Below are 21348 nucleotides of genomic sequence, written 5' to 3' on the forward strand. Positions count from 1 at the left end.
TGGACTGGATGCTTAAGACTTTGCTCCCTTCCAGTTCTTCAGGGTCTGGTGAAGGGATTGTCCATCTGGGTGTGCTGGGGAGCTAGGAGGGAGGGAGTGCCAGAGAAGGGCAGGTTCACTAGTATTGTGGTGGAGGGAGATGGGAATCAGTGTTCATTGAGTTGTGTGAGAGGGAGGCAAATTCCTGGGCCCCTCCCGGGACCCACTGAATCAGGAAATCTGGGGTTGAGATTCAGCAATGGTGTTTTAATAAGCTCTCAGGTGATTCTCAGGCACGTTAAAGGTTCATTTTGGCATCAGAACCACCAGAATAACCCACAGGTCAAAAGTGAGAAGCAGCTCTCCTGGGTCTCACCTCTCGGGTGTGTCCAGTGATAGGGTGTGAGGATGGAACTGTCCACCGCCTGAGCGTAGCATTGCGGGTGCAGAGATGGGACCACCACTGTGGGAGGTGCAGCAGGGGAGGAAGGTCGATTTAGTAACAATACAAAGACTGTGTATGGAGGGCCAATAAAGTCCTCCCCACCTCAGTGAGATCAGCCTGGGCCTTTGACAGAAGTGGGGATGACGCTATCCTGGTGCCCCACCCCCACCTCTGGCGTCGGGTGACACCCTTTTTCCGGCTTCCCGGGAGGCCGCTCCCATCCCACTTCGGTCACTCACGTTCATCTACTACAGATTTGAATAACAGGGGAGCCCGCGGCGGAACAGGGATTGGTTGTGGAACGAAGAAGATGAGGAATCCAGGCCTGCTCTGGGCAGTCCACCCGCTGACCGCAGCTGTGGCCTTGGCAGGGGACAGGTAGAATCCCCAAAGCCCGGTTCCTGCGCTTGCACAGGAGGGCGCTGTGGTTCATAGGCGGTTCAGCTGTGAGCTCTGGCTGGCCAGTGGAACACAGTCTTCATCACGTGGTCCGCTGTCCAGTCCCAGGGCCGAAGACACTTCCCCCAGGGGCAGGGCTTAGTGACATCACCATCTAGGAGTCAGCTGACTCTTGGTGGGCAGGGCTCTGAGTTTTAGGGAATCTTGGATCTCATTTGCAGTGTTCTAAGAACTCCTTAGGTGCCATCTCTCTCAATCCTCAATAGGTCCCTTGGAAGAAAATCCTGTCACCGATGAGGACATTCAAGCCGGGAGAAGGCAGGTAATGTGGCTCAGGTAGTCCAGCTAGGGTGGGGCAGAGCTCCACCAGATATGGCACCTGGGACACTCCTCATTGTCACGCTCCCCTGTCCCTCCCAGGGGACCTTGTGCTCACAGACACAGCTCTACACTGTGTCAGTCCCCCCACCCCCTGAGTTCCTCCTCTCAGAAATACTGCCCTTCCCCCAGCCCTGGGGGACTCGCCCTGGATTCCCAGTCTGGGTCTGGAGTTTCACCTGGATCCTAGAGATTTTCTGTTCTCCCCTAGCAGAGACTTTACGACAGACTCCCGTGTGGGGCAGGAGCAGAGTCTGTCCTGCACAATGCTCTGTGCTTGCAGGGAGCAGGGAAGGCCCTGAGGTGGGTGCTTTGAGGTCCAGTTGGCTGCTGGGAGGAAGGATGCAAATGGGGATGAGAGTGTATAACTGGGGCTCCATTAACAGAGCTGGGGGAAAGGACTCAGAGGCCCCTGAGATGGAAGGGGAGGCCTGGTCTCTGGTAAGGGGAGAGGGGAGGTTTGGGGAGAGAGAGGTGTGGCAGCTGCCACTAGGAGAAGGAGTTTGGGGAAAGGACAGGAATGTTTAGAGTAATTTAATGGGGGTTGCCAGTGTAAAGGGAGAGCTCTCATCACTCCAGGATCCAGTACCCCATAATGTGTGCTGAGAGATGGCAGAGATGACAGGGCATGGGCCAACTCCTGTGGATATGAGGGCCACTCCTCCCTTCCATGGGGCAGGATGTGAAACTGGTCCCAACCAGAGGTAGGCAGGGTTGATCAGAGCATGGTCATTCCCAGGAATGAGATATGAGAGGTCACTCTCAGAACCCCTCAGCCCCAGAGGCCTGCCTCATCCCTGGACTGAACCTGCCCTCCTTGCAATGACATGGCGGTGGCTGCAGACAGTGGGGACTGCAATACCCCAGGCTCCTCACCCACAGGGTGGATGGAACAAAGAAGTCTCATGATGTCACTGCCCATACAGCAGCTCTCAGCTGAAGATTTGCGGCTCTCTGTCCTTGGGTGCAGTCTGTAGATCCTGTGGGGAGGCATGTGACACCTCGAGTGAACGGGAGCTGTGACCTCGAGTAGTAATTCCCTGAGCTGGTTGGGGTCTATGTCCTCAGGTGTGAGATCTTTGAGCTATTTGTTGTTTGTGTCTAGTGGTAAGGTCTGAACCATTTGCGGGTCTCCATCCAGGCTGTGAGATGTCTGAACCATATGAATGAGTCTCTTTGTCCAGACGGTTGGGTCTCTGAGCTGTTCATATATCTGCACCCCAAGATGTTTGTAGCAGGAAGGCAGAATGGACCTTACTCACTCAGTGCTCTCACTAGGTTTGCAATTTCACCGTTGCTGGAATTTCTCTCATCCCTGCCCTGGCAGCAGAAAGATGAAAGCTTAGGATCCTCATCTTCAGGGAGGGCAAGTCCTCAGTTATGTGCAGCTGGAAGGAGCCCATGGTAAGAATACTGATAAGAACAGCATCTGCTGACATCACCCTCACCCTTGCTAGGCGCCCCGTGACAAACCTATGTTCACATATTAACTCAGGAAATCTGCCCGAATTCCTAAGAGGTGGTAGCCACTTGCAGATGAAGTGTCTGGGGCCAGTGATGATGTGAGATCTCAGCTCATAAGAGGGAAGGAACTGGATGTAACTTGGGCTCCTTGGAGGAGGCAGGGGAAAGCTCAGAACAGCTCAAGCCAGGTTGCGGTGGGGCGGGGGGCGATGTGACAAGGAAGGGGAAAGGGTGAGGTTTTCTCAAGACTACAAGGATCCTGTAACTGACTCACGCTCAGGAGGTCCGTCTGTCTGTCTCTTGCTCACACACCTGTCTGGTACTTGATGTGCAAAATGTAATCTTAATGTAAACTGTGGATGTGGTGGTGAAAGGTAGAGAGGTGAGATTCCATGCAGGTCGGAAAATACAGTAGTCCCTCTCTATCGCGGTTCACTTATCGTGGCCTCATGTATTGCAGGATTTTTAAAAATATTATATTTAATTATTTATCGTGGATTTTTCGCTATATTGTGAGATTCTGCAGTACAGTATACGTATGTTGTTAAAGTTACGTAGGTTTAAGAGTGTAGAATATGTTTAAGAACATAAGTAGTGTTTATAAAAGTGTGGAAAAGGTTAATAAGGGAGTGGGAAAAGTTAATAAGGGACTGGGAACGGTTTATAAGTGTGTGGGAAGGGTTTATAAAGCCTTAATATATATATGTAAATACTAAAATAAATGTAAGGTTCCTACTTCGCGGATTTTCACCTGTTGCGGGGGTGTGTGTGTCTAGAACGTAATACCCGCAATAAGTGAGGGAATACTGTACCTCAGATTTATGAATTTATACAAGGTGCCACTGCAAATGTAGAGACCCCTGCCTCCAGTTCCCTCTTTAAAGCATTGCTTTAGCACTGAGATTAGCAAAGGCACAGTCAAAGGCTTGAGGAGGTGTGGGGGACCCTCTGTGTAGCCTGAGCCTACCCATAAGTGGAACATGTCCTTGTCCTGGTGGGCAGAGGGTCCTGATGTGTGTTAAGACAGTGTGGCTGAGGCCCAGGCCCCGGACCACTGAGTCGTTCAGAAGACACAGTCTCTGGGGAGGGATGTCCTTTCCCTTGAAGAGACAGACACAACATCCAGTAGCAGGGCTGGGGCCCCACAGATGGGTGCTAATTCTGTGGTGACACTGTCCTGCCAGAAATAGTTTCTCTGTCCCTGTCTCTCTAATGCGCTCTCTTTCTTTCTCTGTATTCTCTGTGTTTGTTACTTTATCTCTATCACATCCCAGCCTGAGTGAGACCTCACTCGTGATCTGAGGGCACTTACTCCTCCTCTCCTGAGGGTATCATCCTTTTATGTGTATCTTTGTGGGGTTGACAAAGGATCCTGAGTGCACAGGATTGTCCAGGCTGGGGAATGGAACTCTTCCTTGGGGCAGACTGGGAGCTCCTCCCCATACATTGGGTAACCTGAGCCCTCTGACCTCAAAAAGAAGCATGGGTCTTCTCTGCTAAAAACCCTCTCATGATTCACTCAGAGTCAAAGCCCTCACCATGGCCCAGAAGGCCTTGCGGGTTCTGGTCCCCATTACCCCTCTGACCTCATCTTCCCCTTCTCCTTCGGTCACGCTGTGTCAGCCACACTGGCCTCTACACTGTTGCTCATACGCTAGCTGAGTTCCACTCCCACACTCTCCCACTAGCTCTTACCTCTGTCTGGGATGCTTTTCTGCCAGATAGTTATCTCCTCTAGGATTTAGTTAATGTCGAGATCTTAGAAAAACTTTCCTTGACCTCTCTTTCTAGAAAGGCTCCCCTCCGATTCTATTGTAATTGCAGCAATTAGCAACACCTGACAAATTGCTTACATTTGTGTGTGTGTGTGTGTGTTGCATAATTCCAATAGAGTATAAAGCTCCATGAGGGCAAGGTTTATTTATCTTTCCACACGGCTGTATTCCTAATTCCCATTATAGTGACTGACATAATTTGGAGAAAATGAATGTGGAGATGGGAAACAAATGACGTGGAAAAAGCATTGCTAAGACAGTCATTTACAATGCAATCGGAGGCTGTCAGGGAAGTGGGGCCTGTGCACGTGCTGCGCCTCAGTTCTCAGAGCTGCTAGTAAGACAAGACGCCTTCCCTGTGCTCAACTCTGTTCAAGGCAGAGCCCTAAACATACTGGAGCAACACCTGCTGTACTGCCACACAAGGACCTGACCTCCTTCTTGTAGCTTTTGCCTTCCTCGTCTGCATATTGTAACTAACCACCCCCTACCAGCCTAGCCAGCCATGGTTCATTTGCACAAAAGAATTACACTTTGTGGGTTTTGCCTTTATAAACCCTGCCTTTCTTTGTTCTTTTCGGAGCGCACTTTGGGTTGCTACCTGCATCTGCATCTCCCGGGTGGTAACTCTTTTTGCTCATATAAATGCTTTTTGTTCTTTATTAAGCCTGAACCTCTTCTTGAATTGAGAGAATGACTACATAAATGCAAAGTTGGGGCAAGAGGCATAGCCAGACAGGCCGAGCATTCTGCTCGGGAACATGATCAGGGGTGACAAGATTGTGACAAAGTCTTTGGTCCTTACCTCACCGACTCAGTGTCCTTGGCGCCCCTGGGAGACGGCCCTTCCCTAACAAGCCCCAAGCCCCTGCTGTTCCTCTCACCTATTACTGACAGTTGAGGACTGAGGCCTGGCCCACACCAGGCCTCTGACCCCAGTCGGGAGCTCTAGCCCTCCTGCCCGTTGGGGGACTTAGGGTGCGTCCCCGCCGTCCCGCCGTCCCCCCACCTGTTCTGCGTTAACCAAGGAGGAACAAGTCAGCGCAATGCCCAGCGCATAGGAAATGCTTGTAACGCCCCCGGTTATCATATTGGCCACTTGCAGGGAGGTACATTTCAGCTTAGGAAGGCTTTTTCAAGAGCCCCAGCCTGTAGCCAAGTGTGGTTTTCATCCTGACTTTGCCCTCCCACCCTTTGGGGACCAGCCTAGAACGGTCCCTGGGCTTCTGCATCGACGAGCTGTTCCGGGTTCCCACCACCAAGGGGCGCGCGAGAGGGAACAGCTGCTCCCTGGGAGCTACCACTGAGGGGCTCAGGGGTAGGACAGTCCACTCCGGGAGGTACCGCATCTGAGGCGCGCCACTCATGTTCCACTTCTCTAGCTTCACCCCTCCGTTTCTACATGGTCACACCCAGCTGGGCGGGCCGCGGGGGTGAGAGATTGGTTTCCAGGTGTGGGGGCGGGGTCAGGGGTCGTGCTGGGCGGTGATTGGCCACGGCGAGATTGACGGATTAAGCTCTTCCTGGGCGCAGACAGGCTCCAGCTGGACACCTAATCGGCCGGAGCCCTAATCTGGGCCTCTTCCTTCGCCTGCCCTGTTACCCATTGACCCTTCTGCCTGGGGTGACGCGATGATTGCAGCGCTGGAGCGGAGGGTGAGGCGTGTGTGCGTGTGCGTGTGCGTGTGCGTGCGCGTGCGTATGATGTGGCTTTTCAGAATGGAGAATTTTTGTCCGAGTTGGGCTACTCAACCGACTGTCCCGATAGGGCTGACCAAGCCACCCCAGTCGATGGCGAGGTTCGGGGCAATCGCTGGCTTGTAGCCAGAGCCCGACGCTGGATGCGCGGGCGACGGTGCTGCGGCCACGTGAGCTCCTTCAGTGGGGTTTAAGCCTTAACTCGGTCGCCAGCCTGGTCAGGCGCGGTCAGTCCTACAGATGCCCGCGATTAAGGCCCAAGCAAGGGTCTCAGCGGGTTTGGTGTCTCTGCCTAGGAAGTAAAGTGTGTCAGGCCGTTTGGGGACGTGTAGGTCTCTGGCTGTGACATCACAGATGCTGTTTTGGTACATGTGATGTCTCCGAGCCTTTTGGGGGGTTGTGAGTGAATAGGGTATTTTATTTGAGCGGATTTTGTGCGCCACGGTCTAAGTGTCTCAGTGGCTTTGCGTGCCTGTATACCTGGGTGTGCATTTTCTGACCTTTTGGGCATTTGTGTCCTTGGATGTGATCTCTGTGTAGGTGTCTGCACCCCAGGGCATGAGGTCTCAGAGCAGTTTGTGATTCTGGGTCCCAAGTTGTTATGTCTCTGACCTGCCTGCGGGTGGCGAAGGTTTTATCTTAAGGTATAAAGTATCTGAGGTGTTTGGGGGAGGGGGGTGTCCAGGGTGCAGGTTCTCTGATTCATCTGGGGACATTATCTTAACGTTATGCGGTGTTTCTGAGTTAACTTGAACTTCTGTCTTTTTGTTTGTGCGGTCTTTGCATGGAGTTGGGAGGTGTCTGTGTGCTTTGGGAGTCTGTCTCTCGGACGTGAGGTTTCGGCAGTTTTGTTTCCGGGGATGAGGACTTTGGTTTGTTGGGGAGGGGCTCTCTCAGTGGGTATATGGTTTCTGCTCTGTCTGGGAGTCTGTGACTCCAGTTGGGAGCTCTCTGTGCAGAGAACCTGTTTTGGGTTGTGTTCAGTGAGCTGTTTTTGGTATCTCTGGGTATGTGACTCTCTGTCTCTGGTTAAAGTTTTTATCTTTTTGGTTGTGAGGTCTCTGTCCAGGAACTGAGGGTTTTGGCACCCGGAGCCCCACGTCCTGGTTGTGTGTCCTTGGGCAATTCACTTGCCTCCTCGAGCCTCATTAATGTGTCATGATCAATAAAATCTTACTTCAATACCCATGTTGGAGAGCACTGTGCATCTTAGCAGCGTGTGTAAAGAGCTTGGCTCCCGGTCCGTCTTCCACAAGAATGTTCTGAGCACCTGCTGTGTGCCTGAGCACTGTCGTAGGAGTTGGGGGTAGAGCGAAGGAAAGAAATTGACAAAGTCTCCGATTCCATGGAGTTGGTCAGTAAATCTATAACACATCTGAGAGTGGCAAGTGCTGTGGAGAAAAATAGGCCAGGTCAGGGGGAAAGAGTGTTTTACTCACGGTGGTCAGGGCAGGTCTCTGTGACAAGGTGACGAGTGAGCAGAGACCTGGAGGAAGTGTGGGAGCAGGCTATAGGTGACCTGGGGGAAGAGCAGGCCAGGCAGAGGGAACGGCAAGTGCAGCAGTGCTGAGGGGAGATGCACTGGGTGTGTTCCTGGGCATCGGGGAGTCTTAGGATGCCGGTGAAGCCCTCCTCACTGGGTTTGGCACATGGCGCTCATGCGAGGTGTCTGGTGTTGCGATCTCTATTCTCTTCCACCCTGTGAGGGAGTTGGGGTCACACTCATGTTCCAGACGAAAGACCTGAGGCTCCAAGAAGTGGCGCGAGCTCGCTCTCTGGCTCACACCCGAAATTGCTACACGAGGGGTGAACCAGGAGTGTCAGAGCTTCAGGGAGGACACCATCCACAATCAGTGTCAGCCATCTGGCCGATATAAATGATAATACAGGAATCACGCCCAAAATGACATTTCTACTCTCCATGGACGGTAGGGTGTTAGGCATGAGAGAGGAGCTGGGGCAGAGGAGAGAGGCAGGAAGGGGAAGCTGGAGAACCGTGAGAAAGAAGCACGGGCTTCCTAGTATTGCTGTGATTTGGCCCGATTGGCTTTGATTATCTGTTTGTATTCAAATATATTCACCTTCTTCCCTTCCCAGCCTTGTTTCACTTCCCTCCCCTTTTGTGCCAGAGCAGTTCTGCCCTAAAGCTGTCATATCAGGCGTGGCAGAGCAAGGCAAGGCAAGGCAAGCAGCTCCGAGAGTCAGAGCCCAGGCACAGCGAGGAGGGCATCCAGACGTAGGGACAGGCTGCAGTGGGGGCAAGATGTCCCTCGGGGTTGGGGGTGGGGGAGGCTAACTGACTCAGGGGTGCAATGCTGGGTGGGTTGTGGAGGTCAGGGGCAGGGGATTCTTCAGCACAGCATGCGAGGACCGCCTCTGTGTGGGGAAGGGACGGGTTACATGCACTGGGACTCATCGGCTCAGTGAACGTATAAAGATAATGGGAAACATGACTCTCGCTTTAGAAACGGGAGTTTCAGATGTGGAAAAGAAGAAAACTAGAACAAACCTTGAGGTGTTATACTGGCGTTGGAGGCCTCCGTGTGAATACGTGGCTTTCAGTATATGTACATGCATATGCATGGATAGGTTGATAGATACAGATGTGTATATTTGTGTGTGTGATTGTGTAGGTACGTACATTGCAGTAGTTTTGGTGACAGCAACATTTCTTTTCTTTTCTTTTTTTTAGTAAAAGGTGAAAGATTTATTCGTTTTGAAAAGAAACCGGAGCATAACAGCAACATTTCAATAGCAATAGCACAACTAGCCCCAGATCCTGGCCTCTAAACACGATTCTTCACTAAATGCTTGCTTCCAGTGCTGGGGGAGGGAAAGGGTAAATGAACCTGGCTCTGTTTGTGGTGCCAATAACAAGGCTCAGTTCCAGGAATAATGAGGAGATGTCAGGGGGCACACAGAATAGCTTGAAGGGGTGCCCACTTGACAGAGTGAGGACAGTTTCATTTTACTTTTTCAGCTTTGAGGTATTATTGACATGGATTATACGTAAGTGGAAGGCGTACAGCACGATGATTTCATACACATATATATATTATGAAATGATGACCGCAGTAAGGTTTGTTAACATCTGCATCCCCTCACAAAGTGACCATTTTGTGTGTGTGATGATAAGATTTAAGATCGATTCTCGTAACGACTTTCGATATATCATGGGGTGTTGCTAATTATACTCACCATGTGGTACCTCGGATCCCCATAACTCATTCGTCTTATAGCTGGGTGTTTGTATGCTTTGCCCAACATTCCCCCCAGGCCCTGGCAACCACCATTCTAATCTCGGTTTCTCTGAGTTTGGATTTTTGTGCTACCGCATATGTGAGAACATACAGTATTTGTCTTTCTCTGTCTGACTTTGCATAAATCCTTCAAAGTCCATCCATAGTTGCAAGAAGCAAAGAGCAGGGTTTTCTTCTTTTTTTCTGGTTGGGTGATATCGTGTGTGTGTGTACCACTGCCATGGGACATCGAGGTCCAGGATGGCTCTGTATGAGTCATGGCTCTTGGCTCCTGGGACTGGGGTCCTTCTCTGTGAGAACAAGCCTTCTCCAGGCTAGGACACCAGAGTAAGGGGCCAGGCTAGGTCTCTAAGATAGTGGACAACGCTATCTGATTGGGGACAGCAGGTGAGATCAGGAAAAGGACAACTGAAAGGTGGAGAGATGATCTCGGGTCGGGGGCAGGTGTCTGATAGGTGAAGGAAGGGCATTTGCCCTACGTTCTGCTTGCTCTAGGCCCGCGTGGAATGGAGCTGGGTGCAAGCAAGGACCAAAGGCTGAGAGGAGGTGGGGATCATAGGTGGCATAACCTCACGTCCTATGTCTTACATGGTCCCTGAGAAAAGCCTGTGGCATTATGGGGTCCACAGTGTCATCTCCTACCCCTACCTCCATCCACCAGTCTTGAAGAGAATGGATTTGAGAAACTGAAGCCTTCGAGGAGGAGCACCGGTGGGGTTACGATGTCTTCGCAAAGATGCCCTGCCCTCCCCTTGGTTTGACTCTCACGCTGTGTTCATTATGTTGTGTCCTTGGGAGCTTTCAGGTTGGTCTTCTCAATTGTGTCTCTCTCCCGGAGAGTCAGTGCGTCAGGGGCAGGCTGGCTACCAAATACAATGTTCGTGAGAGTTTCCTAGCAGAGTAAAAAAACCAGTTTCTAGGGCCCTGTTGTGGCCATACTGAGACTCCTGGGTGTGGATCATAGTGTGCGCATTTGTAGAAGTTCCTGGCTTCCGACTGACGTGAACAAGTAGTCATCCGGGAAATCCTGGAACGGGGCAGTGGTCTTATCGTCCCCGCTGCCAGGCTTCCCTCTCCACTGAGAGGGTGTAGGAGTGACAGCGGTTTGGTGCCTTCTCTGATGCACAAACCCACGGCAAGACTTTCAGGCCAGCATAGTGCCATGCTGTCTGCTGTTCTAAGGAGGTTCTTGGATCGTCGTTTCCACAAAGTATCCCGATTCCAATCTTGTCAAGCTTCCATCTACAAGACTTCTGTTGAAATCAGGTTTCTATTTATTGTGCAGTTCCAGGCTGTAGAATCGATTTGCATTACACGTTTGCTGTTAATGTGAGTATTTTGCGGTGGCTACTGGATCTTACCCTTGATTTCATAAACACACCACACAGTGAGTTTTCCACCATGCCTCCAGCCCTGTGGCTCCACCACTTACTGCTGGGCGACACCCAGCAAGTTACTTAGCAACTCTGTGCCTGATTTCTCCATTAGTAAAGTGGAAGCACTAGTTGGTAGTAAATGGAGCTCCTTCAGTTAGGGCACTGACTGTGTTAAGACAGGAAAAGCTGTCAGGCTGGTGCCTGGCATAGGGGGAGTCCCCAGTCAGCCCCAGCTGTTCCTGTTCCTGTTGCCGTTGTCGCCACTCCCACGTTGCCCTGGAGCGTGGTCCACAAGGGGCAGTGTCAGGGGGACCTCTGGCTCACTGAATGGATTTTGCACCATCACTTCAGCTCTTCAGAGACTCAAGCACTGAGTGTCGGGGGCATGGGCAAGGACGTGTTTTCTCGGCCGATCGAGTCTTCAGCTCCCCTTAGAGGGTCGTTGGGAAACCTGACTGCAGTGCCTGGGCTGTACCATCGTGGGCTCAAATGGAAAATTTCTCTGGGGAATGAGGACCCTCATGACCTGGTCATGGGATTTGTGTGTGGCTTGGAAAAGTAAAGGGTCACAGGATCATGCTAGAACATGGGTATGTGAATTGTTTTGAGTCTTTTTCTCGTTTTTATTGAATTTATTGGGGTGACGTTGGTTAATGAAGCTAAATAGGTTCATGACTGAAATTGAACGGGCGGAGCACCTCATCATGTGGCTTCTCTCTTCCTGCTGTCGTTTCCATCAGGCCCAGTTCTCCCACATCTAATTGTTGGCAGGTGAACCAGGTAAAGATGATCAAACTGTTAGTAGTCCAATTTTCATCAGTCACACTTTATTTCTTGTGTGGTTTTCACACCATCGGCTTTATTGTGTTGATTTTGTTTTGTTTTGTTAGTACTAGCTGAACTAAATCAGTAAACAGTGGAGAGTCTGAGGAAAGTGGCCCTCGGGAAGAGAGGGGGGTTGCAGACTGGGGGGTGAATGTGGGGGTGGGGCAGGGAGAGAGGACTGAGGGGGAAACGGGAGGGAGGGATAATGGGCAGGAGCAGAAAGCGGCCGTGAAGAGACATAAGAACAGAAGCTCACACGTGGAGGCTTGCTGTGGGCCTGGCCTTGTTTTTAGTTCTCTCTCTACAGATAGGATTTTAGAAGTCAGCGAGTACTCAGAGCAGCACTGCAGAGCAAACGCCTTAACATTATACCTTCTCACAGCTGAGGAAACTGAGACACAGAGTTTAACAGGTGAAGCAACTTACCTAAAGTCACCTAGCCAGCAAGGACAGAGTCAGACTTGTACCGAGGCCAGAGAGGACCCTAAAGAGACGCGGGATCTGACCCTGAACTCTGGAATGTTCCTTCGTGCCAGATGCCCTTTGCTCAAAAGGCACGTGAGGGCGCACAGCAGCGCTCACCAGATTCACTGGATGTGGATGCGGATTGAACGTGATGTCTCTGGAGTGCATGACACACTGTGGGTGACGAGTCAGTAAGCACACGTCCCCAAGAGCGGCCTGTGATCCGGAGCAAGGTCTCTACACCCATTTGCTGCTATCTGTGTCAGTCCCAGCAATCTCATCATCATCATCATTATGGAAAGTAGCTTGCGGTATTAGTTAAGCAAACAAAGCAACGGATACGGTGTTGTAAATATATCACACCGCGCCCCTACCCCCACCCCCATCTCGCAATTTTAAAACGCAGAGAAAAAAGCCTGGGAGAGAATAACCATGTCATTTCCCCCAGGTGTGAAACTGTAGATAACATACTATTCACTGTTTTATTTGCTGTGTCATTATTATTACACAACCAGTGTTCCTGTTGTTGTTGTTTTATTTGTTTATTTATTTTTAGAGAGAAGGGAAAGGAGAAAGAGAGGGAGAGAAACATCACTGTGTGGTTGCCTCTCACTCGCGCCCCCAACTGGGGACCTGACGTGCAACCTAGTCGTGTGCCTTGACTGGGAATCGAACCAGCGACACTTGGTTCGCAGGCCGACACCCAATCCACTGAGCCACAGCAGCCAGGGTTCCTGTTGTTATTTTTTAAATAGTTTGTCTGAGATTCATTGTCTTAGGTATCGTAGCGCTTCAGGATAAAAAGTTGTTTTGATATCCTTGTCAGGTGAAAAGGCCATCAGTGCTCTCAAAGCAGAAGACAGAGCTGTGAGGGAAGCAGAGAGGTCCAGGTGGAAGGTGAGCTAAGTCCGCAGGTGTTGAGAAAATGCCACAGACGGTACAGGCCCAACCAAGCCGAGCAGCCACTTGCACGTCCCTACTCGAGGCTGTTGCTCTCTGGAGAGGAGTATCTGGATTAAGACTTCTGAGACGTGCCCTCTCTTCGGCTTGTGTGCTGCGCTTGGGCAGAGTGTGGTTCTCGTGAGGCACTGATGCTCTGAGCTACGCTGAGGCTGAGAGTTGCATCTTCACCTGCAGCACCGCTCCTTTTGTGGGTGATCAGGAGCACGTTTCAATTCCGGACGCCACAGGTTCAGGAGGGAAAAAAGAAAGAACCTGCAGAGTGCAGTGGTCCGAGCCCACCCTCCCTGATGAATCTATACACAGAAAGTCAGATGCAAGTGTTGTAGCAATCAGTGGGGAATTTAGAGTGACTCAAAGGAGAAACATGGAAGTGAATGCAAAGGTGAGAAAACACGTTAAGAGGGAATAAACAGCTAAGTGCCAGTTTTGTGGCCTTGCTTTTCCAGTAAGAGGATAAAGCGGTCCATTGTTGTGGTGAGAGGGCGCTCTGGTCTGAGGCCTGTGAGCGCATCACTGCCCTTAAGCGATGAGCGTTCTGAGGACCCTCCATCTGTGGTAGCAAGGGGGCACTGAGCGTGTGAAGGCGTGAAGGTCTCCGCCGTGATCATCGACAGGCAGAAAGCTTCTAGCAAAACCACGCACACCCCCCCCGCCCCAACCTCCGAGTCTAGGTCACAGTGGCTGCCGTGACACTGATGACTGTTCTGGGTGACCATGATGGTGATTGTGTGCGTGTTTGTGTGTATGTGTTTAACGAATGTATATAGAGAAAGTTTACTTATGGAACTACAGTTCACTAAGCTCCATCTGTGGTCTAGGCACTTGTGCTGGGTGCCAGGGTGTTACAATAAAAAGAAAAAGACACATTCCTGCCCTCGTGGAGTTTATGTCGAATCATGAGGCAATCGTGAATCTAATGATCACAAATGAATATAAAAACCACTCCTGTCCTGGCTGGTGTGGCCCAGTGGATGGAGCGCTGGCCTGTGAACAGAAGGATCGCCAGTTTGATTCCTGGTCAGGGCACATGCGTGCGTTGCGGGCCAGGTCTCCAGTTGGGGGCGTGTGAGAGGCAACTGATCGATGTGTCTCTCCACCTCTTTGTTCCCTCCTTCCTGTCTCTCTAAAAATAAGTAACTAAAATCTATAAAGAAATTACTCCTGTGATTGGTGGTACCAAAGAGGTGCACTCCAGCGCTTCGGAGGAAATGACTTCAGCTCGCTCTTTAGGGAGTGTTCCTTGAAGAGGCATTGGCTGGGTTGGAAATTTGAAGGATGCACAGGAGTTCACTAGTGAGGAGCCTTCGGGAAGAGGGGAGAGTGTAAGTGGAGAAGCTTGGGAAACTGTTGGGTGGGAAGAAGCCCATTAGAGAGACAAAATGCGGAAGCTCTGCTTTCCCTATTGCTAGAGGGGTAGGCGGGGGTTAGACCGTGCCTTGAAGTCCTTGTGTAGGAATGTGGTGTGTTTTTTCAAGTTCCTACGTTTTTATTTAAAAATCTTAGCTTTTACTGATGAAACCTAATATGAAAGTTATTTTGATTATTATATATAGAATGGTAATTAATTTGAAGCTTAAAAGTAAAATGTCTTTTTCTTTTTTGTTACAAAAAAAGATTATTATAGTGATTCTCTGGCTACACAGTTTTAAGAAGGGAAACGATGCACATAGCTTCTGTATTAATACATATTTGATATCTACAGCGATTGGATCATTTTTGCTCTGATCAATATTTTTTCACTTTTCTGTTTTTTTGAATGTGTTGGGGTGACACTGGTTGATAAAAGCACACAGGTTTCAAGTGCACACCTCCATGACACGTCGTCTGCACACGGCCTCGCGCGCTCACCACCCAAAGTCAAGTCTCTTCATCCCCATTTGTCCCCCCTTCGCCCTCCTCTGCCTCCCCCCAGCCCCCTTTCCTCTGGCTGTCACCACCCTGTTGTTCGTGTCTGTGTGCCATGTGTACGTATATATATTTTTTTCCTTAATCCCTTCCCCTTTATTCACCCAGCCCCCAACACACACACACCCCTCCTCGTGACAGCTCTCAGTCTGTTCTAGGTACCCATGACTCTGTTTCTCTTTTGTGTGTTAATTTTTTTTTTCATTATATTCTACATGTAAGTGAGATTGAATAGTATTTGTCTTTCTCAGGCTGGCTTCATAATTTATTAAGTAGCATAATAATTTCCAGGTCCATCTATGCTGTCAAAAAAGGTAAGGTTTTCTTCTTTTTCATGGCCAAGTAGAATTCCACTGTGTAAATGTCCCACAGCTTGTATTTATCCACTCAGCTACGGATGGGCCCTTGGGCTGCGTTTAAATCCTGGCTACTGTAAGTAATGCGGCAGTGAACGCAGGGGTGCATGTATTCTTTTGAATACGTGTTTTGGGTTCCTTCAGATTTATTCCCAGAAGTGGGATCGCTGGGTCATAAGGCAGATCCACTTTTATTTTTTTGAGGTTTCTCCACACTGCTGCCCACAGCAGCCGCACCAGTCTGCATTCCCACCAGCAGCGCACGAGGGTTCCCTTCTCTCCGCATCCTTGCCAGCACTTGTTGCTTGTTGTTGTGTTGATGATGGCCATTCTGACAGGAGTGAGGTGATCTCTTGTTTTAATTTGCATTTCTGGGCTAATAATCATTTCAGAGTGTTAAAAAATTTTTAATTCTATTTTTATCTAAGTAGTATCAATTTCAGAAACCCTGGCTGGTTTGGCTCAGTGGATTGAGCGTCGGCCTGCGAGCTAAGTGTCGCTGGTTTGATCTTCCAGTCAGGGCACATCAGAGAAGGAAAACTCTGACTCCAAAAAACCTCCGCTGCCTTGCGGCATACCTCTTCAGGGGAAAGGCTAAGGGAGTAAACCCCGACAGAAAATCCGGAGCCGGAGTCCCTAAGGTGGTTTGACGTTGTAGTCAACACCGGCAACTCCTGCGGCGCACCTGAAGCCAAGCTGTATTGACTCCGTCTTTCCCTTGGACCCTTCAGCTGCGAAGAGAGGGGGGGTCTGCTGCATGGGCAACAGCAGACCCTCCATATCACCCTGCCCAGGCTCTGTAGCTTCAGCTTCACTGGAGAGGACACCCCAGTGTCATCGCAAGATGTCGATTCAACACGGGAGGAGACAGATACCGTGTCACTCCCGAGTCGGACTGCACAGCCATTCTCGGTGGTGCAGATAGACTCTTAAGAAGCTACACCATCGTCTCTCGAGACGGACGGCTGCCGACGAAAAGTAAAAAGGTTTTTTTGCTGGATGAAAAGAATGGTAAGACTCAAATAGGTATAAGTAATCTCTGCTACTAGTGCACAATCCTGTTACTCTTAGCATACAGGGGATACCAATTGTTTCATTTTATTACACACTGGCTTCTCAGCAGCGAAGATCATCATGGTCCTCAGATCCACATTTGCCCTCCCGGGAAGTCTCGGGGGTACAGCGGTGCCGAGTATTTCGGTTCTCAGTAGAGTTTAATTTAGGATCAAATACTATGACTTACCGATGAAATGATCTAGAATGCCAGTCAGGAAGACTTTCAGATAAGATAAATAAGGAAAGAAGTATCTAGTGAGGTTTTATTAACAAGCACTAGGTGGTTGTGCTAATTGAAGAGCATTACCTTAGAATAACTTATTTGCTTAGATGTGAGACTATTTGAACTGCTTTGTTTCTTTTTTTCTCTTTTTTTGAAGAGGCACTTTTTTATTTTTTAATTGTATTTTTATTTCCACTTATCCCCCTTATAGAATGTGGTCTTGATCTAAAAAGGAATGGGTAGCCCTGGCACTGGGAGAGGGAGAGAGGGTGAGGGGAGAAGGGAGGGAAGCAAGAGGGAGACAGACACTCTGAGTGGACGTGAGAGACCAGCTAGAACGCGGGTTTGACAATCAAAGGGAGAGTCTTTGGACTAGAGCAGATGTAGCAGACATGGAGACAAGTGTCAGCATTAGACAGACACTTGGGAAGTGAAATGGACAGAGCTCAGCGAGGATTTGGACTTCAGGTGAAGGAGAGGAAGATGGAAGTGGTTCAGACCGAGTGCCTTCCACTGACATGGGGAATACCGGAGGAGGGCCAGGTCTGCGAAGGATTCCAAAATAAGACTTGTTTTTATGAACTCATGGTCCAAGTGGAACACAATAACCAAAGTGGAACACAATAACCAGTGTTTAAGTACTTTCCCTAACAGTCCCTTTGCCTCTGAAAAACAAAGTCAGACGTATTGAGATAATTTACATTTAAGGTATAGTTTGTAGAACTTGACCACTGTATACGATTGTTAAAAACTGCCACAGGAAAAATACAGAACATTTGCATCATGTGAAAATGCTCCCTTGTGCCATTTGCCATCTGACTCCCTCCTTCACTTCCAGACCCTGGCGACCACTGAGATACTTCTGTGCCTACACTTGTGCCTTCTCCCGAATGCCACTGAGGGGAAATCATCTACTGTGTAGCCTTCTGTGTCTGCCTTTGATTCAGCATGCTGAGGCGCATCCGTGCCCTCACAGGCATCAGGAGTCCCTGTCACTCCTGTGCAGTGCTCCTTTGCGTGGGTGCTTGTTTTTCTTTCATCCATACACCAGTTGTTGACTATTTGGGTTGTTTCTAGGTTCGGCTATTAGAAATGAAAGTACTACGGATGTTTGAGCACAGGTCTTTGTGTGGACATTCTGTTTTCTTTTCTCTTGGGAAGAATGATCTAGGAGCAGAACTGCTGCATTGGGTGTTTAACAGTAAAAGTAAGTGCCTGATGTTAGGCTACCCACACCAGCTTCTTGCGGTTGCGGGTTTTACGAGATGTCTTTTCCGTGCTTTCACTGTCAGTGTATTTGTGTCTGTGAATGGAAACTGAGTCTCCTGTAGAGGATATGCAGTTGCATCTGTGCTTTTTTTAAAAATGCAGTCTATCAATGTCTGCCTTTTGACTGGGTTATTTAATCTATTCAGATTTAACGTTCTTATTGACATATGGGTGGACTAACATTTGCCATTACACTTTTTTTCTGTGTTTCGTGTCTTTTTGTCCTTTGGTTCCTCCTTTGCTGCTTTCTTTTGCGTTAAATGGGTGTTTCCTAATGCAGCATATTAATTTCTTTAATGATTTTCTCACTGTATTCTTTGAGATACTGTAGTCCCCCTTATCCATGAGGGAAACATTCCAAGACCCCTGGTGGATGCCTAGAACCGTGCATGGAACCGAACCCTGTATATATACGGGTGTCTTTTTTCCTATACATACATGCACTTGACGGCCTCTCTTTTGCATATCTGGATTGCCAGCACCACTACTCTTGCACTTAGGGCCATTAGTAAGTAAAATAACGGTCACTTGCACACGAGCACTGCAACACCTCAACGAGCGATCTGATAGCTGAGATGGTTACTAAATGACTAACTGGCAGGTGGGGAGCGGCTGCAGCCTGGATGTGCTGGACAGAAGGATGATTCACCTTGTGGGGCACGGAGTCGGATGCCAAGAGATTGTAGCACTGTACTCAGAATGATGTGCAATTTAAAACTTATGCATTGTTAGTTTCTGGTATTACTCTCTGGGACTTTTTCCGTGGGTTTTCAACTACCGATTAGATTTCTGTAAAAGATTTTGACTATGCACACTATTTCACCAGGTTGACTTTTCGTAGTTTATGGCTTTTGAGTAATTGGCTCATTTCTTCTATGTTGATGCATTTATATACGTAGAGTTGAATGTACCGTCACATTGCCCTTTTGTATTTGCTGGGCCTATGGTAAAATCACCCCTTTTGTTCCTGTTATTGCTAACTTGTTCTCTCTCTCTCTCTCTCTCTCTCTCTCTCTCTCTCTCTCTCTCTCTCTTTCTCACCTGCTAGAGGTCTTTTTTTAATATTGTCAGTCATTTCAAAGAAACCAGTTTTACTTTCATTGTGTTTTCCTGTTTTTTTCTTTCTTTAAGATTTTTATTTTATTTTTTAGAGGCGAAGGGAGAGAGAAAGGGGGAGAGAAACATTGATGTGCGAGAGATCCATTGATCAGCTGCCTCTCGCATGCCCCTGATGGGGGGCCTGGCCCGCATCCCAGGCATGTGCCCTGACTGAGAATCGAACCGGCGACCTTCAGGTTCGCAGGCTGGCGCTCAAGCCACTGAGCCACACCAGCCAGGGCTCTAGTTTTTCTGTTATAAATTTCACTCATTTCTGTCTTAGTTTTACTAAAATAAATTCTTATTTCTGCTTCCTAGGGGTTTAGATTTCCGTAGTCTTGATCAAACTTTCACTATATGAACAGCCAGTGAGGAGGAAGGTGAAAATGTAAAAGGGTGTGTCAGCATGGCACAAATGCTTAGAATTGAGTTAAATGTCTACTTTTTGAAAGTATAGGAGTGTTTACGAGAAGAGCACATGTTAGTCACACATTGATTGTTCTTAAAATTATGCTGGAGAATACTTTGTAAAACGTCAGCAGGGCATTAACATGGTTGACTGCGGCCGGTCATTTTGCATTCCATGTCACATGGATGCGATAATGGGCCTCATTTCTAAAACCTTTAATGCACGCCATCGGTGTTTGGAGCTCTTGAGATGTGTTATCCCATTTAGCGCGCAAAACAATGCTAGGAGGTAGGGCTCATTCCTTTCCCCATTTTATAGCTAGGAAACGGAGGGACAGAAAGGTTAAGATGAGTAATGTTGGATTTTCTTTCTTCTTTTATCGCCGTTTGTTGCAGGCTGGGTTCTTCTGGCCGCAGACATCCCTTGCTGCCTTCTGGTCCTTGAGAGCCTTCATCTTCACCTTCGTGCCCAGACCCAGGGTCTGCCTGGAGCTCTGAGCACGGATGACGCCTTCATGCATCTACTCCAGAAATGCAGCTCAACGTTGATTTCTGAATCTTGCCCGGCGACCTCTGAAGAGACTGCCCCAGGAGTCACAGCAGCCTCTCATCCTTCCTTCTCAGACCTGCTAATGATACGCCTCCGTGACCTGAACCCCAGGCCTGGCACCAACGGCCCTGCCCCTGTACCAGCGGGGCGGCTCCAGCAATGGAGCAGAGATGAGAAAACCCTGCGAGAGCGGCAGTGGGGACGGCCAGCGTTCCCTCAGAGGAAGAGAACACTTCTCGGACAAGAGACACCTCGATCAGAATCTGTTCTTCTGCTGATAGAGATCAGAATAGATTTAGGGGTGGATGTCGATACTGCCAGAGCTGTTGGTGGAATGCTGAGGGATGCCTGCGGACAGGAGTGGGGCCCCACATCCTGCCCCCTGGGAGAGCCTTGTGCCGGGCCTCAGGGGCCTGATCCTCAGCCTGGGTACCCATCGGCCCGGTGTTCAGCCGGACGGGGTGTTCCCACAGCAGCAGGGAGAGGAGCAGCTCCAACTGGAGAGGTGGCAGGAAAGCAAAAGGCTGTTTCGGAGGCTTCTAGAACAATGGTTACGAGAAAACAGATAGCGTCACCTCACGTGACGGAGATCCGGACGGATTCAACACGGACGCTGGCGTTGCCGGATCCTGGGCGTGAATTCCTTTTGGGGACCAAACAGTGAGCAGTAGTCTGAGGAATAATAACTCAGTTAGTTTAGGATTGAAAATCCTATCAGCGTTTATCTGATCCCAGGAAGTTCCTGACCTTCCCTGCGCGGTGCTGGACCACTCTGGGGCGCTCTAAGGCCAGGGAGACTGCGTGCCAGTGGTCCTCAACTCCTGTATTCTGGCTCCCGTGATGCATGTTGTCACCTTCACACCCCGGAGCTCTGCCTTTCCTCCCTGCGCTGTTCTCAACGAGATATAGTGTCTCTGCAGTGTGACTGCCTCGGTGATGCCTAAGTGCTTTTGTGCCATTTTGTTGACTGCTTCCAAGAGGGAGCCCTACGGATGCTGGTGCATGTGTGCTAACACGAGATCGGTTTCAACAATCTAAGGCTACAGGAAGTGTGGAAAGGGGACGTGGAATTGCAGTGTGGCGATGCACCATCGTGTTCTTTGGGTAAGCATTATGAATATGAGCTGAATGCCGGGAAACGTTTCCTTGCTCCTTAACACAGAGTAGCATTCCCCCTGGAAGGAGTTTCTGATGGAGTACCTCATCCTTGGTACCAAATAAATATACGTGTTGAAGGAAACTGCCTTTAGAATTCGGGTTTGTTTAGGCACATGGGCTTTTTCTTTGTCAGATCTCCGATCACTGCATTTAAATCCCAGAGTGGCAGATCCGAGTTTATCAGGTGGAGGAGACTTAGAACGGGGGCAGGACGGAGAGGGCTCCAGAGCACACGGCCAAGTCACTGTTGGCGGCCCTGCAGCAAGAACAGCCTTCAGGTCATTCGCGCGGAGCACAT

General features: G+C 49.5%; 1 protein-coding gene across 1 annotated transcript; it reads left to right on the forward strand.

The window, feature by feature from the left end:
• Window positions 1–5978: 5978 nt before the first annotated feature.
• On the forward strand, window positions 5979–20990 carry FAM156A (family with sequence similarity 156 member A). Its single transcript, XM_090265066.1, is given in 4 exon segments — window positions 5979–6096; window positions 19739–20125; window positions 20128–20229; window positions 20232–20990. Coding segments are annotated over 3 exon segments (600 nt in total). The 5' UTR covers window positions 5979–6096; window positions 19739–19857; the 3' UTR covers window positions 20462–20990.
• The last annotated feature ends 358 nt before the right edge of the window (window positions 20991–21348 follow it).

Source organism: Furipterus horrens, unplaced genomic scaffold (genome assembly GCF_987537825.1).
Source record: "Furipterus horrens unplaced genomic scaffold, mFurHor1.1.pri manual_scaffold_17, whole genome shotgun sequence".
Classification (NCBI taxonomy): Eukaryota; Metazoa; Chordata; class Mammalia; order Chiroptera; family Furipteridae; genus Furipterus; species Furipterus horrens.